This window comes from Hyperolius riggenbachi, chromosome 5, assembly GCF_040937935.1.
Source record: "Hyperolius riggenbachi isolate aHypRig1 chromosome 5, aHypRig1.pri, whole genome shotgun sequence".
Classification (NCBI taxonomy): domain Eukaryota; kingdom Metazoa; phylum Chordata; class Amphibia; order Anura; family Hyperoliidae; genus Hyperolius; species Hyperolius riggenbachi.
The window spans coordinates 346,352,380-346,370,578 of NC_090650.1; the positions used below are offsets into that span (position 1 = coordinate 346,352,380).

The following is an 18,199-nucleotide window of genomic DNA, read 5'->3' on the forward strand; positions in this document are numbered from 1 at the left end:
TTACAGCAAGTACTTACTGCCTGTATATGTGCCATTACCAGTGGAACTGCTCTCCTTACTTCACAGTGAAGGGAGCAGAGTGGTTCCCCTGGTAACGGCGAATATACAGTAAGTATATACTGTGAGCATTAAACTTACACAGGTTTGCTTCCAGATCTAGGAGTGTACATACATTTGAATAGCACCAGAAGCTAGAGGAATACAGAGGCTGTCATCTTCATTCCCATGTAAACAAAGCCTGTTGCGTGGCTGCTATTCTGAGGCTAGGTTCACAGTGGGAGCTGAATTGCGTTCCCTATATAAACAGGAGCGCAACAGAACCAAAATTTGCTCCGTGCATTGTGGGTCCTTTGTGTCACCTACAGTAAAGCATACAGTCAATGAAAAGTACAGTATGCTTTACTATCACGCTATGCGGTAAGGCACTGCATGCAGTACATTAGGAAACCGCACTCCGCTAGATTGCACCTCACTGGCCACATTGTGAATGTCACATTGGTTTAATAGGGATAAAGAGGCGCCCAGGTGTAGATAAGGACGCACCATGTGAAAGCCAGTCAGCTTTTTCTACCAAGGAGAGCGACCGCACCCAGTCCAGATTGGACACCCCAAGTGGAGTTCACTTAGTTTCCCACCTACTGACCAATCAATGGCCACAGTGGCTGCGCAGCCAGCACGTCCTTGTTCCCATTGGTGAAATTGTCCTGCGCAGGCGCAGTTAGAGTAAATCTTTACCCCGCCTGTGCAGGACACTCCCGGAGATGGGAGTGCGAATAAGGATACACACGGCCAGGGCTGTGCAGGTGCAGTGGCCATCGACTGGTCAGTAGGTGGAAAATGAAAGTGAGCCATGGCGGGGGACCGCAAGATTATAGATAAAGATAAAAATCAGCTGACCAATGGCCCAAAATAAACATGACATTATGAGGATACTGGCTGAGAAAGCAGAGATGGGGTATGAACAGAGTGTAGATTGCTGATCATACCTGGGTACAGAGTTCTTTATGTGGCAGACAGGTAACACCTATGGACAGTTGGCACGTGACCTTCCTAAGGGCCTGTTTCCACTACACGCAGATTGGATGCAGAAAACTGACTCCAATGAATTCCTATGGGCCTGTTTTCACTAAGCGCGATTTTTCTGATGCAGATTTTCCCATAGGCATTCATTGTAGTCAGTTTTTCTGCATTCATTCTGCATCCAATCTGCGTGTAGTGGAAACGGGCCCTTATTAGATGTTTAGATAGGAATGCTAGTTTATTCCTAGCTGGGCTGAGCTGGTGAGCTCCATTTTTGTGTAATTTTATGTGTACACATAAGTGATCTCTGAACAGTAATGTTAATTAATTTCAGAGAAATTCCTGTGGAACTCCAGCGCATGGTCCACAATGGTCAAGTCAGCGTAGACATGGAAGACCATCAGGATCAAGAATATGTTAAGCCAAGATTAAAGTTCAAAGCCTTTAGTGGTGAGGGGAAAAAACTTGGAAGGTATTTATTTAACTTTGCACTTTATGTTCTCAGTCTAACTGAAGCTTGTTTTAATAGGGCTAGTTCACAGTGCTCATTCACAGAGCAATTCTGCATGTCAACTAATGTCCATGGAATTCTATGAGGCTGTTCACAGTACTGCGTTGTAACAGATCACATTATTCTAACTCGCTGCATGCAGGCTTTGTATTAATGTCTATATCCATTTTCCATTGCAGTTCACACTCATTATAATGCATGCGTTATGCAACTGACCACTGTGAACAGGGCCTAAGTGTTAATAAGTTTGATTCCTGTCAGCATATGATCTACTGAACAACAGAGATGCAAAATTTTAAAGCCTGAGAAACCGTTTTCACAATAAGTCTGTATTGAGACAACAAAAATGCTGTAAAAAGGAAATGGAAATTCGGAGCTTCTAATGCCTCTTTTTTGTATACATGTGAAAAGGGTGAGGGGAGCCAGGGCCGCACCTGCACTGCGGGTGCAATGCACCTAGGTGCCTGTCTCTGACAGGCGCTGCCCGGCCGCCGCTCACCCCCTCTGGCCGCCGCTCCCTCCCCCCCTCTAGCACGTCAGACCTCGATCAGGAGGCGACCAATAGTGCGGGCGCTAGGACCTAGCACACCGCACTGATATGCGGAAGTGACATCACTTCTGCATATAGAGCGGGTGCATCTGGCACCCGCTCTTACTGGTCGGGTCGCCCGCTGATCCTGAGGTCTGACGCTGGGCTGCTTCTGGCTGCAAGCTAGAGGGGGGTCCCTGTCACTCACTGCCTAAAGGGCTCCCTGTCACTCACTACCTAAAGGGGTCCTTGTCACTCACTGCCTAAAGGGGGTCCCTGTCACTCAATGCCTAAAGGGGGTCCCTGTCACTCACTGCCTAAAGGGGTCCCTGTCACTCACTGCCTAAAGGGGGTCCTGTCACTCACTGTGTAAATGGATCCCTGTCAGTCACTGCCTAAAGGGGTCCCTGTCACTCACTGCCTAAAGGGCTCCCTGTCACTCACTGCCTAAAGGGGTCCCTGTCACTCACTACATAAAGGGGTCCCTGTCAATCACTGCCTAAAGGAGTCCCTGTCACTCACTACCTAAAGGGGTCCCTGTCACTCACTGCCTAAAGGGGTCCCTGTCACTCACTGCCTAAAGGGGTCCCTGTCACTCACTACCTAAAGGGCTCCCTGTCACTCACTACCTAAAGGGGTCCCTGTCACTCACTACATAAAGGGGTCCCTGTCAATCACTGCCTAAAGGAGTCCCTGTCACTCACTACCTAAAGGGGTCCCTGTCACTCACTGCCTAAAGGGGTCCCTGTCACTCACTGCCTAAAGGGCTCCCTGTCACTCACTACCTAAAGGGGGTCCAGGCTGGCTACATATACTGGGGACACTGGCTGTTTGTCATTATGTGCATTTACTGGTGAAAAGCTGTCTCTTATTATGTGCATTTACTGGTGAAAAGCTGTCTCTTAATATGTGCATTTACTGGTGAAAGCTGTCTCTTATTATGTGCATTTGCTGGTGAAAAGCTGTCTCTTATTATGTGCATTTGCTGGTGAAAAGCTGTATCTTATTATGTGCATTTACTGGTAAAAAAGCGGTCTCTTATTATGTGCATTTACTGGTGAAAAGCGGTCTCTTATTATGTGCATTTACTGGTGAAAAGCGGTCTCTTATTATGTGCAGTTACTGGTGAAAAGCTGTCTTTTATTATGTGCATTTACTGGTGAAACGCTGTCTCTTATGTGCATTTAGTGGGGACATTTTTGTCAGTAAAAATAATCTTTTGTCAGTAAATTTTTAGGTATTTGTCAGTAAAAAATAACGTGAAAGGTTGGCAACACTGGCAGGCTGCGCGGCGCAACGGGAAAGATACAGGCAGCCCACCTCACGCTTGGGCTTGGCGGGGGGAGGAGCCGACGACAGCAAGCGAGAGTAGGGTGGCCGCAGGCAGCCATAAATATGCAGTGTGTGACTGCATCGCACTCGCAGAACCTCTCAGCCTGCGTCAGTCCAGAGACTAGCAGACTGGCAGGCAGCCAAAGCCAGCCAGGAGCAAGCCCATGGAAGAGGGGTAGGAATGGGGAATCACATGCATGCGTAAAGAGGTGGAAGGTGTGGGTGTGATTAGGCAGTACATGGGTGTGGTTATGTGGTTGGGCGCGGTTAATTTAACCACTCCCATAGGCACCAGAGAAAATCTTGCACCCAGGTGCCAGGCACCCCAGGCTCACCCCTGAGGGGAGCCATCCAGAAAGCATGGTGCTGGCAAGAGAGTGGATGTTTCCCAGCTATGGAGAAGCTCTCATTGCTGAGCACATAGCCACCCTGCCTACCTTATGCTGTTTAATGATTAATTATTTGTGGCCAGCACTGCATCTTAGCAGGTTCTAAACATTATGCTGAGCTGTGGTGTTGGCCACAAAAAGTTAATCTTACACCAGCACCGTCAGAAAGTTGGCAGAGCCATGTGATCTGTGCTGACAGGAAATGGCTAACACCTCATATGAGTCATGCTGGGATAAGGGGAGGAGTTTGGAAAGCTTTTGATCTGTCATCTCAACACTAATGAAGCTACAGGACACACCCAGCCTGACACTTTCTATATATTTATTGCAAAAAGTACAGATGTGCAATGCACAAAGCATTTTGTATTGTTGGTAATTGCAAGTGTGCCATCATATGGATTAAATATGGATGGCTTAAATGATATTGTAAGTGGGGAAAAAAGTTGAGATTTACTTACCCTCCAATGAAACACTAGCCTGAGACGGGGTTTTGTGAGTTTTTCTTGCATCCTTAGGTCAGCATGTGCTTGAAGTATACCAGAGCTTATTAAAAGTAAAAAAAATTATGCATACCTGGCGCTTCCCCCAGCCCCATCCGCTCGGATCGCTCCTACACAGCCGTCCTCCAATGTCTGCAGCTCCTGTACCGGGTCTCCCCGCACTTCCATCAGTCGGAGCCAGTCTGACGTAAGGGAAGTGTGCCCTCTATGTAATTCTCCAGCAGCTACTGGAGAGATACGCAAAGAGCACACTTCTCCTGCGTAGACTGGAGCCGATTGTGCAGAAGTGCGGGTACCTGGTACAGGAGCTGCAGACATTGGAGGACGGCTGTTTGGGAGCGATCCAGGCGGATGGGGCTGGGGGAAGCCCCAGGTATGTATATTTTTTTTACTTTTACTGTGATCTGAGCCCCTTTAAAATCAATAAAAGTGACACTGCTACAAATAACATACAACATTGCATATCCCCATGGTTTCACACCTTCAAGTGAAATCCTACCTCCCAACTTTTGGAGACAGATAAATGGGACACTTAGGTGTGGTGAAAAGAGGAGTGTGGCCATAATTTGCATAGGCGTGATCATGATGTGGTGGGCAGAGTCAGTTGTGCATGAATCTAGCAGTGGTATTCCCCCACTCATTGAAGAAAAGCCTTACCTCTGCTTTATTCCAGCCCCCAATAATCTTTGTGGCCATCGGTTTCTCTTGTCCTCGCTATGTTGTGCTGCTGTCGCCCCCTCTTAAAAAGCTGATTGGGCTCAGTTGTAGCTATGGCGCATGCTTTGTTTCGTCTGAGAGTGTTCTACGCATGCGTGTTTTGCAAAGAATTGTAACCATGCATGTACAGAAACATGCCAGAGATTGAACAGGGGAGGGTGCTGCTGGGTCTGCAATGCACAGCCAGGGGTCCTAATGAATGAGCGACTCGCAATGCTTTTTTTCCTAGTCACTCTTTAAAACTGCTGTCTCAGCACTGACTATGATGACCTGGTATATTTTATTCATAAAACATGATTATTATTAATGAGACAAAAGGTGGACGAGGCATGCAGTTGCTTAGAAATCTTGCGTTGGACTATTATTTTCAGACATTGGATATGAATTGCAGCAGACCCCTCTCACCATGATGAGCAGATGAGTATTACATCCACAGTGGCGATCAAAACAGGCGAAGTGGAAGCAGCAACTAGCCTAGTGAGAATGGACAGTGTTTGTTCTCATAAGCTTTCATTGCATACATTTTCCTGTCCGGTCTGGGAAAACGTGCCAAGTTGGGACTGCATTCCGCTTAGAGTTCCACAGCTAGCATATCCAATTTTTTTAACAGGTGGAGGCAGATTCTATTTTCAATATTAGGATCCGCTTCCTGCACTAATGTCCCGAACAGGTATGTGTTTTAAGCATGTTTGAACTGGCCCTAACCCACCCTCTACCTATTCCTAACACTGTACCCCTGTGAATATCGGTGCCGCAATCTCCTTTTTTCAGGGGGCGTGGCTACATGCTGGACGCCAGCTCATTCAGGTGCTTTGGGGACGACTTTGGGGGACAAAACAGCGCAGGCAATTATAACTTTGCCTTACAGGAGGACCCCTACAAATTTGGTTCCAGCAGGCTGGATATCTGCTTTAAAGGGGAACTGAAGTAAGAGGTATACGGAGGCTGCCATATTTATTTTCTTTTAATCAATACCAGTTGCCTGGCAGCCCTGCTGGTCTATTTCTCTGCAGTAGTATCTGAATAACACCAGAAACAGGCATGCAGCTAGTCTTGTCAGATCTGACTTTAAAGTCTGAAACACCTGATCTGCTGCATGCTTGTTCGGGGGCTATGGCTAATAGTATTAGAGGCAGAGGATCAGCAGGGCTGTCAGGCATCTGGTATTGCTTAAAAGGAAATAAACATGGCAGCCTCCATATACCTCTTTCTTCAGTTCCCCTTTAACATTGCTGTCTATGTGGCGCCCATATTACCAGCCAGCTGCCGGTGCCCAAATTACCTGCTTCCAGATATAACTAGCTATAAACATGTTTATTTTATATACTCTACTTGCTTGATCTGTTTTTTTGAATATTAGATGATTATAATGTACTATATTCTCCTATGTATGAATCCGTACAGCCTTACCCCTGAAATAATCAGTACTCCTTCATCGCCTGAGGAAGAACACAAGCCATTTCTAAATGCTGAAGTTGAGCTGGATGAACATGTGCCAACAACCAAAATTCAGATCAGGCTGGCTGATGGGACCCGCCTTATCCAAAGATTCAATCTCAGCCATAGGTAACACTCGGCCTGTGCATGCAAAAGAAACATTCCCATTCAAAGCGCAATGATTTCTTATAAAACATTAGTAGACACAGTGGGGTCAATTCATAAAAGGTTGTGTGAAAATTTGGTCGGGAAAATACCACATTCGGTATTTTAGACTTTTGTGTGCTAATTCATAAAAATGTTCACAGGTGCAGTAGAAGTTCGGTAAATTACCGGCTTCAATTGACAAAAACTTGTTTGTAACAGCAGAAGACAGTGGAGTGTATCTGTGTTGTTACAATCTGTTCCCTGCAGTGAGGGCATTACAATAGTAAGAGGCATACCGACATCCCTTTAGATGTACGTTTTGTTATATTGCATCTGCTTACTCTGAATCTGCTCATGATTCTGTCTATTAGTCTTTCTTAACATTCAATTTAATTGCCACAGCTTAGAAGAATTTCAAGAAATGTTACACATGCCATGCTTAGGTGATTTTACCTACTAGCTCCTATCTTCACACAGGTACCCAAGAGGTTAAACAGCCAAAAGGCCTAAGGTATTCAGGGGAAGCCTGTTTTGTTTCAATCTTGCTCTGCTGCTGCCTGGGGGGTTTAAAAGCTTGTCCCACTGGAGAAGCCTGCGGCTTCTTTCAGATTCCATCATAGAGGCTTGCAGGAGAACTAGGACTATTTCTATTGGATCCCTGCTCCTGTCAGTCAGAGTTCTTACTGCTTCTGCTTGTGAGTCAACTCCCAGCACAGTCTCCTCGCACAGACTCTGCACTCTTTTCACCACTTCAAAGGAGACGGTATTATTTTGTGGCTTTACTGCATGTTGTAGGGTTTGTGAATTTACATTTACTGACATTTGTTGAAGTATTTACCGCAAAAGCCGGTAATTTACCTCACTGCTTGGTAATTTCAGCTTTTCATGCAGTAACCGCTTTTATGAATTGACGTTTTCCTAAGTGCTCAGTAAAGTCAGCTGATTTCTGCATTGCCAAATTCGGTAATGCTTTATGAATCGACCGCACTGTTGTTTATTCTTAAAATGAATGTGTTTATTACATTTTCATTAACTCTGTATAGAGTCACTTTTTTGGGCTCTTTCAAAATGGGTTTTACCTGATAAAATAATAATTAAGACATTCCACATCTTAAGCTACGTACACACGCTGGTCTAAATTCGGCCCTGGTAGACAATAAACAATGCCACGGCTGAGAATTGGGAGTCAGATCAACCTACATGCAGCAGCTGCATGTCTGCTTTAGTGATCCCTGACGCCCAAGCACCGTAAAATCGCATTGTTCTGCTCGTCCCCGCCCACCCTCAGGAATTCCCTCCCATCGCATGATGCTTGTTCTCCCTCTGACTCTTCCGCGTAGCAACAGCCACGTCACCAACCAGGAGGCTGATGACGCGTCTGTTTAGCGTCTGCAGTGCTGTGTCACCCAATGGATGGTACACCGATCACTGCCGGGTGACAGAGATCCCCCAGTGTGTAAGGTAGGTAACAAATTCACACCTTGCCAATAAAATGCCTTTTAAGCCACCAGAAAGCAAGAAAATAATCAGAATATTTTGTAATGCACTTTTTTCACCTACTTTTGGTACTTTTACAATTGCAAAGAGATGAAAATTTATTTTTAGCAGAAGAGGAAAAAATCCTCTCCTAGGTGATGAGGTGAATTGCATATGGTCCTTTATCTCTTGCTTGGAATTCCAAGGTGAGATAAGTATAGTAAACAGTGTACATACTTGTAAAGATAGTGTCCTCCAGATGAGTACTCCATCCTCCTTTTCGGGCCCGCACTGCTCAATATATTTGTAATCCCCCCCCCCCCCGGACTAGCCCCCGACCCACCTTGGGTCAGAACCTTTCTAGTTCTGTCCGCGTATGCGCTGTTCGCACCATCTATGTCATGTTACAGTAGGCGTGGCCTCACGTGCTCTGCTACCAGTGCTGTGAGTGCGCCGCAGTCATATGGAGCATCAGAAGCGGAGCTGCTTCATCCTTCAGGATTGATATGTGCAATATGTAGACGGTGCAAACAGTGCATGTGCGGACAGTACTAGATCTGGTTCAAAGGTCCCGACCCAAGGGACCTTTCACTGCTGCTGTTTGGCATGGTTGCTTAAAGTGCACCTGAACTCTTGCACAGCACCCAATGAAGAGTCTTTAGAACACATATAGTCACTTAAGAAATTCACTGCACTGTATTCTGTGTTTTTTTTATCTAGAATAAATCAATGGGTCCAATTAGCTCTTATTAGCAGTTGTGAATCAGATTGTCAGGGCTCTCTGCATGTACAGGAAACACTGAGGCTTAAAGAAAATCTGTAACAAAAAAAAAAAAGAACTCTGGAGGTACTTACCTCTGGTGGAGGAATCCTTTAGATCATAAAGAGGCTTCCCCTGTCCTGCCCAGCCATCTCGATCAAATGCTGGATCCCCCAGACACAAAGCAGCAATAATATTTAAACTTGCTGCTGCGCACATGCGCAGTAGCATCTCTCCGCTCGGGCGCCAGTGGACATAGCCGAGCCCGATTGGGTCCGCTCTACTGCGCAGGTGCATATGGCTCGGGCCGTGAAAATTTCACCTGATATTTACCTTCCTATGCAGTCCCTGCTAGGGAAAGCAGATAAAGCAGAGATAGTGACTCCTACAGAATCCTGAAGTGGAATGCTGCATTCTGTGTAGTAAAATTGTTCTCTGCAGATAATGTATTTATTTTACCTCCTGTCTTCCAGGATTATGGATATTCGCAGCTTTATCATTCAGTCTCGACCAGAATTTGCACAGACTGACTTTATTTTAGTCACCACATTTCCAAACACAGACCTGACAGACGAGAACCAGACGTTGGAAGAAGCTGATTTACTCAACACTGTTCTTCTTCAGAGACTAAAGTGATGAGCTACAGCTGAAGAAATACAAAGTGCCCTTCACAGCCTCCGACCAGTAACAGTCAGAACCTCACATTCCCGAGCACTTCCTGCATTGCGTCACTGGATTCTATGTTCTTCCGTATGGATGAAATCATGATACTTCACAGTTTATTTTTGTAGAAAATGCAGTGACCTGCCTGCTCAGAGAGTTCTGTTTAGTGTTCATGAAAGTCTATGATGTTTGCTACCTAAGCTGGACAATTCCCTGGAAGCAATTATTCAATGACCTAAGAAATGAAGTTTCTTATTGTTGTCCGTACTTCCTGCTTCAGTAATCTCACTTCTAAATTGGAATGAGTGACTCCTGGTTTCTCCATTAAAGTGCACCTATCATGGCGGAAACTACTGACGTTCTGATAATGTTACATTACTGACTGTTACGATGAATGCTTTCTATACTTTCTGAATGCCTTATGTGTAACAGGAATACATATCACGGGAAATGTTTGCCTAATGGCTCTAGGCTGGTGATTTAAGAAGTCTTGTAGCCAGAGGTTAAAGGACTTCCGAGGCCAAGTAGGTAATCTATGTTTTACTCACCCGGGGCTTCTTCCAGCCCCTCTCTGCCATCTCAGTCTCTTGCTGCAGCCCCACTCCCCCTGGGTGTCCCCATTGGCCAGACGCAAACTCGAACCACCGGCAGGGTCAGCTCATCTGCGCGGGTGCCCACGTGTCCTCATGTCAACATCATCTGGTGCATACTGCTCCTAAGCAGTAGTTGTGCGCAGGCGCTGTACGCACCAGATGATGTAGACGTGCAGACGCAGCCAGCATGTCGCGTCATTGCAGCCAGCCAGCAGGGACACCGAAGGGCTGCCGCAAGGGACTGAGACGGCTGCGAGGGGCTGGAAGAAGCCCCAGGTGAGTAAAAAATAGATGAACTATTTGTCCTCGGAAGTCCTTTTATCACTGTAGCTAGAAAGAGGTACCATGATGTGGCAGCCTATGGAGAGCCACCAGGATACAGTGAAGAAAACCAAAGGGAGCAAGTTAAACACCTTCTACGAAATTGTGGATTACAGAATACCTTCTAAAGACAAAACCTATTCACAATGTTAATATTTTATATCCAAAGGTGCAGATTTTAGTTTTTTGTTTTCTTTTTAACTAATGAAATGAAGTTCAACTGATTATGTGAAATATAGACACAAACCGCGTGCAAAGCACTTGTGATACGAAACACTTAAAGCAGACCTAAACTCAGAACTTCCAGTCAACTCTAAAAAATAAGGAACATTATAATAATCTTCCTTTGTTACAACTTATACAACTCCTATATTAACCACTTCACCACTGAGGGGTTTTACCCCCTGACCACCAGAGCAATTTTCACCTTTCAGCGCTCCTTCCATTCATTCGTTTATAACTTTATCATTACTTCTCACAATTAAACGAACTATATCTTGTTTTTTCCACCACCAATTAGGCTTTCTTTAGGTGGGACATTATGCCAAGAATTATTTTATTCTAAATGTGTTTTAATGGGAAAATAGGAAAAATGTGGGAAAAAATTCATTATTTTTCAGTTTTCGCCCATTATAGTTTTTAAATAATGCATGCTACTGTAATTAAAACCCATGAAATGTATTTGCCCTTTTGTCCCGGTTATAAAACCGTTTAAATTATGTCCCTATCACAATGTTTGGCGCCAATATTTTATTTGGAAATAAAGGTGCATTTTTTTCAGTTTTGCGTCCATCCCTAATTACAAGCCCATAGTTTATAAAGTAACAGTGTTGTACCCCCCTGACATAAATATTTAAAAAGTTCAGTCTCTAAGGTAACTATTTATGTATTTTTTTTTATTATACATTTTTTTAAAAAATTTTAATTACCAAAAAAAAAATTTTTGGGAGTGTGGAATGTAACGAGTTAATTTTTTGTGTAAAAGTAATTTATTTGTATGTGAAAAATGTTTAGGGTGTAGTTTTACTATTTGGCCACAAGATGGCCACAGTAACTTTTTGTTTAATGCGACCTCCAAGCGTCCTTCCGGACTCTTGGAGGAAGTATTAGGAGGCTGGGTAAGTGTTTTTTTTTTCACAATGATCGCGCTGCTCATCGGAGAGCAGCGGATCATTGCGGGGCTTAGATCAACGAACGGGAATGGATTTTCCCGTTCATTGTTCTCCGGGCGAGCGGCCGGCGGCGTGTTTACGAGCGGCCGGCGGCGTGTTTACGAGCGGGAGCACGGGCAGCGGCGGGAGCGCGGAAAGTACGGATTTATCCGTCCCTGGGGGATAAAGGATGGAAAAAGGGACGGAGAAATTCGTACGGGCGGGGGTAAAGTGGTTAAGCCTGTAGTGTTTACTTCCTGAAATTCCTGGGAGCAGATAAAGGGTTAAGCTCCAGTGTTTAAATATTGGCACAGAAACAGTTCAGAAACAGCTGACGGCTCTGATTTACACTTACTGATATCAGCTAATTACATAGGCTGATCTCCCTAAACACACACAGTCAATTATTCAGCAACTATATGTTTTTTCCTTACTGCAAGAGTTTATGTCTGCTTTAAAGAGGAGTTATGAGTTATAGTGACATATAGCAGAATGCAGTAAATTATTCAGGATACCCACTGTTATGGTAATTTCACTGGTTTCAACATCAGAAACACATTCTATAGATGTATATTGGTATATAACCCAGCCCTCCTAGTGATGTTTAGTCTAGACCAGGGGTCAGGAACCTTTTTTGGCTGTGAGAGCCATAAATGCCACAAATTTTAAAATGTAATTCCGTGAGAGCCATACAATATGTTTCAAACAGGGACAGTAGGAGGTCACGTCCCTGTTGCCATGGTGATGGGTATACAGTTGATTTGCTGGGCAGCGGAAGTGTGGTATACGACTTCAGCTTCTCTAGGGTTTCAGCAACATCAGCAATTTCCCGGAGAGCCAGACAGGAGAAGTACTGACTAACAGCTTGTACAATTAGCTAGCTGACTTGGGGGTTGATTAACTTTGTAGGACAAGATCCCCACACTTTGTCCCAATAGGCTGCCTGCCAAGTGACAGACAGCCTATTGGGCCAATCAAAGTGCAGGGATCTCGTTCTACAAAGTCACTGGACCTGACAGGTTCCAGAGTGGGACAATTGGAGCAGCTGTTAGTTTTGAGGTAGCGTGAGTAAGCTAGTAGTGCATGCTACAGCAGTAGCCTACTTTGAAAATGTTACTTGTGCTGCCACACTAAGCTGCACTGCTGCAGTGTAGCTTAGTGAATCAAACCCTAACTGTGAGCCAGATGTAGCCATCAAAAGAGCCACATCTGGCTCCTGAGCCATAGGTTCCCTACCCCTGGCCTAGACTGTTTAGCTATGCAGAATTCTTCCAGAGGATTCTGGGAGACCAGGTATATTTTCTACTGGCTTCAGAACTCTTAGTAAACAAGCATTTCCCAGCGATGCCCCTGCCAGGACTAAATATGTTGCTACCTGTGATACATTTCAGAATGTATGGTAAATGATGAGGTAAGATTTTACAATGGGAAAACACTGAATAAATAATTTATAAATTAATATTGTAAAAAAAAAAAAAAAAGCAATTTTATTGTTATTGTCACTGTAGTTTTTAATTTAAGTGATATTTTGACTAAGCTTGTTTTGCTAATAGATATTTCATGCTCACAGACTGTTACGTGTAGCGTTTTAAAGGACATCTAAAGTAAGAGGGATAAGGAGGCCATATTTGTCTCTTTTTAAACAATACCAGTTGCCTGGCAGTCCTGCTGATCCGCTGCCTCTAAAACCTTTAGCAATAGACCCTAAACAAGCATGCAGATCAGAGGTCTATGATAAATCTGACTAGATATGCTGCATGCTTGTTTAAGGTGTGTGATTTAGACCCTACTGACCAGAAAGATCAGCAGGGCTGCCAGGCAACTGGTATAGTTGAAAAGGAAATGCATATGGCAGCCTCCATATAACTCTCACTTGAGGTTTGCTTTAATGGTTAAATATTGACTATTCTGAAAATCCCCCCTGGTGATCTTCATTCATTATTCGCATTTTGGCCACCTTTTTTTTTTGCAGCGCAGGAGCAGAGTTGCTGGTTTAGTTCTGGGTTTTATACTGACAGGAAGTCGTAATTAGCCACAGGGCTGTGAAAGAGAAATGCTGCTTGTTTGGGTACATGTGCATTCATATGTGATACTGTGAGGCTGGTACAATTGCAGCTACCACTAGTGTTAGGTCCTAGTGATAGTCTAACATGTAAATGTGTAATGGCGTGATTCAGTAGTCGAGAAGTGCCGTGCAAAAGCTACCTCGCTTGTACAGGTGAGAACAAAATCGCTTGTGAGAAATGGGCATTTTCTTTTCTTTATACTTTTCATTCAGTTATTATTTTTAGATGTGGACGTTGTTCTTTATTGTCTAACGCAGTGGTTCTCAAACTTTTCTGGGACAAGGCACCTTTGATGAATCAGAATTTTTTTTAAGGCACCCCTTGACAAAAACAATTACCAAAATGCATGCTCGCCATTTTATGCATTGTCCCCTGTGTCCTCCTTTGTCCCCCTTTGTCTCCTGTGTAACTCTTTGTGTCCCCTGTGTCCTCCATCCCCCTTTGCGACTTCGTTTGTCCCATGTACTCCTCTGTCCCCCGTGTCCTCATTCATGACCCCCTTTGTCCTCTGTTTTCCTTCGTATCCCTCTGTGTCCTCGTTTCTCCTCTGTGTCCTCCTTCACTCCTCCCTATGCTGAGTAAAAAGCATTGGAAGCCGATCACGTGTCTGGTGGCAATCAGAGTATTCTCCTTTCCCTCACTCTATCCCCTAGTGCCGGCCGCATGTAATAACGCGATCAGGAAAAGCTAGCACTAGGGGAGGAGTGAGGGAGAGTAGAAGCCGAAGATCAATGATGAGGTGGGAATAGTTGAACCCCTGGATGCTATTTGTAATTTAATCTTTAAGCCTCCCTGTTATAAGGTTTCTCTCAGATATCTCCCTCACCCTTCCCTTTGTTCCACAGGAGGTTATACCTATCATTGTATTCCGTTGGAGTGTTGTAATTTGTAAACAGACAATATTATTTGTGCACAAAAGCAAATATGAGAACTGTATGGTTAATAAAAAGTAGGAAAACATGTTTTTATTGAATGTTATGTCAGAGTTTTATTCCACTTTAAATGCTACTTAAAATTGCTGCTCTCTAATATTTTGAGTTTTCATTGAAAGCCTTGTACATTGTATACATTTCTGTCTCTGTCCTGATTAAGAACTATTGCAAGCCCAGAGTGTGTACATTCTGCTGATATGTTATATTTATTACCTGTTTCTCTAGTACATGGTAGTTTGACCTGTGATAAGCTTAATTCATTTAATGCAGTGAAAGATTGCTGCTGATTGGTTGCTGTGCATTAATGTGCCATGAATGTTAGTTTGTCCAGGCTTCCTATGTAATGACTGGAGATGATCAGTGAGAGATGCCAATTATGCAAGTTAATGTAAATTTGGTTGCAATATGTATGCAGATTTGAATAGGAGGCACAATCTAAATCAGCAACTGCATACAAATTGTGACATACAGCGATACTTAAAGGGAAGGTTCAGGGTCGAGTAAAAAAAAAAAAAATCTGCATCCACTTACCTGGGGCTTCCTCCAGCCCGTGGCAGGCAGGAGGTGCCCTCAGCGCCGCTCCGCAGGCCCCCGGCCAGGTCGGGCTTCTTCTGCGCTCCAAAATGCGCCTCACGGCGGGGCGCTGATGTCATCAGACGTCCTCTGGGCTGTACTGCGCAGGCTCAGAACTACTAAGCCTGCGCAGTACAGCCCGGAGGACGTCCGATGACGTCAGCGCGCCGCCGTGAGGCGCATTTTGGAGCGCAGAAGAAGCCTGGCCGCTGGCCTGGTCGGGTCGGCCACCGGAGACCACCGGGAGCCTGTGGTGCGGCGCCGAGGGCACCACCTGCCTGCCACGGGCTGGACGAAGCCCCAGGTAAGTGGATGCAGATTTTTTTTTCCTCGTCCCTGAACCTTCCCTTTAAAGCAAACCTGAAGAGAGAAATCCGATTCAGGTGTGATACTTACCTAAGATGGAAGGCTTTGGATAGTATAGAACCTTCTCATTCCTTCATTTTGCCCGTCATTCCTCTGCTGTCAGTCGGTAAAGGGCTACCAGGATCTCCGAGGACTGCTCCCAACCTGGCAGCCGCTTCTTCCAACTCCTCCCATCGGGTCACTGCTACAGGACCATCCCCTCAAGAACTACAAGGCATAGGGGCACCTTTTTCCCCAAGAAGCCCTCTTGCTAAGCTTCACGCACCCCCCATGCCCGAGACGCCTTTTGGCGCTATTGTAGTGGAGCTTAGCTTAAATACCAAACCAATCGTGGTAGTGGAATTTACCTACCGCGATTCCTATGTTGTGTAGCAAACCCTAGCAATTGTAAAATCTCTAGCGAGTTGCGCTTTTGCGATTCAGCATCGCAATCGCCTCTAGTGGAAAAGGGCCCTTAAGGTTCACTTTATATCCAACGTCTTCATGTGTGTTTCTTATCTGGAAATTGTGTTTAATAAATGTTTGGCATCTTATGTTGTTAGCCTTGAACAGAAAATGATTTTATTTATTTATTATTTTTGCATGATGTAATCACCCTTGGATTGTATTGCACTGTTGTGTTACTGCTAAATGTGTGCCCAGACTTATTTCACAATTTGTGTTTGTTGTTGGCAACACTTTCTGACTGTCAGTGGACTGCTCAGTGTCACAGTACAGAGTACACTGAACATCTGTCTCACATCTCTCAACAATGTTTTGTATTAAATGCAATAAAAGTATCTTATTTGGTTTCATGCACCTTAAAAATTAAATTTCATCTTTGAAATGACTGTGCTTTTTTTTTATTTAGGTCTTTTGCAGTATTTCTGGGGCAGTGTAGCATTTGCCTTGCAACACTGCAATCTACAAATAATTTATATTGAAAGTTAAAACCAATGTACACAATCCTTTAGGCCCCGTTCACACTGCATGCGTTTCCAGCCGCGTTTTGGAAACGCGTGCGGGAGGCCGACACGCACAACATCAGACAGTGCATAGAGTGCACTGTCTGATTTTCACACTGCATACGTTCCGGACCTGTGTGGTCCGGGAACGCATGCTGCACGCATTTTTTGCAAAAACGCGTGGCTGTCCCATTCACTTTTCAGTGATGGGATCAGCCACGAAACGCACACAAACGCGAATGGCATGCGCTTGCATGCGTTGCGTTCCGCACGCATGGCTGTCCGCGTTTGTAATGTGAACGGGGGCCTTAACGCCTGGGGGACCATGCATAGTAAAATCCGGACAAACGTATCACAAAGATTTATACTTACCTAGGGCTTCTTCTTGCGCCATATAGTCCTTCAGCTCCTCTGTATCAGTCCGGTCCCCTCAGTTCTCCTGCAGTTTGCCCCTGTAAAGTCCCTGACTGAGCCAGTTGGGGACTAATGCGCATAATAATAAACGTGCTCATGTGGCTAGGCGCGTTCTGCACATGAGCAGTTTGCTAAAACTGTAACCACACTTGCACAAAACGATTGATGGGTGTGGGCCTCACTGCGGCGCAACGGAGTGGACCGGACTGACGGGGAGGGAGCTAATGGGCTGCAGGGTGCTTGAGGAAGCCCCATATAAGTATAAATCCTTGTGGTATGTTTGTCTCAGGTTTACTTTAAGCCTGACATGGCATAGATTTTTCTGTGCCAGCCCCCCACTTCTGATGCCATCGCTTGTGCCCATCATCACTAGACTCCACTAGAGCTCCATGCTCCAGTTAGGAGCCAATTTTATTGGTACCTGACCATGTGATCACTGTTACCCAATCCGAGTTATCACAAAGAGAAACATGACAAAAAAGGCTCTGGTCCTTAAGTGTCTAGAGCTGGATGGTCCCCAAGGAGTTACTGAAAACTTGAAAATAATATTGAATCTAATTTAGACACACTGGTGACAAGGCTGCCTATTTGCTCTAAAATTGAGCTATGTTGACCCCAGCCACTCACGATTTTCGAATAGATTTTTTGGGAGTTATGTTCAGTCATGTCCTTTCACACTGCTCCAGTTATGTGCAGCGCAGAGGTCTTAAAGAGTCTTAAAATCCCTCTTTTTTTAGTTAACAATCCCCTTCTACACTATCACCCCATCTAAAACACTGCAATCCTGTGGCAGAACGCGGTGTTAAACCCCCACAAATCCCCGGGGCAATGTTGTGGGAGCGCTTCCTAGTAGAGGCAGAGCTTTGGGCTGCAGCTCTGCCTTTACTCCCGTCAATCGATGCTGATCGCTGTCTCCCCCAGACCCTCTCAGTCTTCTTTCACTGAGAGGGGCGAGGGAAAGGCGGCGATTAGCACTGATTGACGCGAATGGAGGCAAAGCTACAGCTCAAAGCTCTGCCTCCCCAGGCAGCAAAATCCACGACCAGGAAAGTCGTGGATTTTTTCCCCGTTGTTTGGGGGGGGTTAAACTCGGCGTTCTGCCGCGGTATAGCAGCGTTTTAGATGTGGTGATAGTGCAGGAGGGGATTGTTAAATAAAAAGATGAATTTTAAGAGGCTTCAGAGTCTCTTTAAGGCCCATACCCTCAGAACAATTGATACACAATGGATCGTTCCGATATCAGTGGGTGGGTACAGTCGCTAGAGATGTAGCGAACGGTTCGCCGGCGAACGGTTCCCGGCGAACTTCGGTGGTTCGCGGTCGCCTGCACCAGGCGAACTTTTGCGCAAGTTCGATTC

General features: G+C 45.1%; 1 protein-coding gene across 3 annotated transcripts in view; it reads left to right on the forward strand.

The window, feature by feature from the left end:
* The window catches only part of UBXN2B (UBX domain protein 2B), a 51,068-nt gene extending 36,015 nt beyond the window's left edge, over nt 1–15,053 (forward strand). The window contains exons 6-8 of one of the 3 annotated variants that reach the window (XM_068237420.1): nt 1,355–1,492; nt 6,403–6,564; nt 9,292–15,053. In XM_068237420.1, coding sequence (XP_068093521.1) covers nt 1,355–1,492; nt 6,403–6,564; nt 9,292–9,454 — 463 coding nt within the window. In that variant the 3' untranslated portion in view covers nt 9,455–15,053. The remainder of the gene's footprint in view (nt 1–1,354; nt 1,493–6,402; nt 6,565–9,291) is intronic. The other 2 variants (XM_068237422.1, XM_068237421.1) reach the window with 2 other exon arrangements.
* The last annotated feature ends 3,146 nt before the right edge of the window (nt 15,054–18,199 follow it).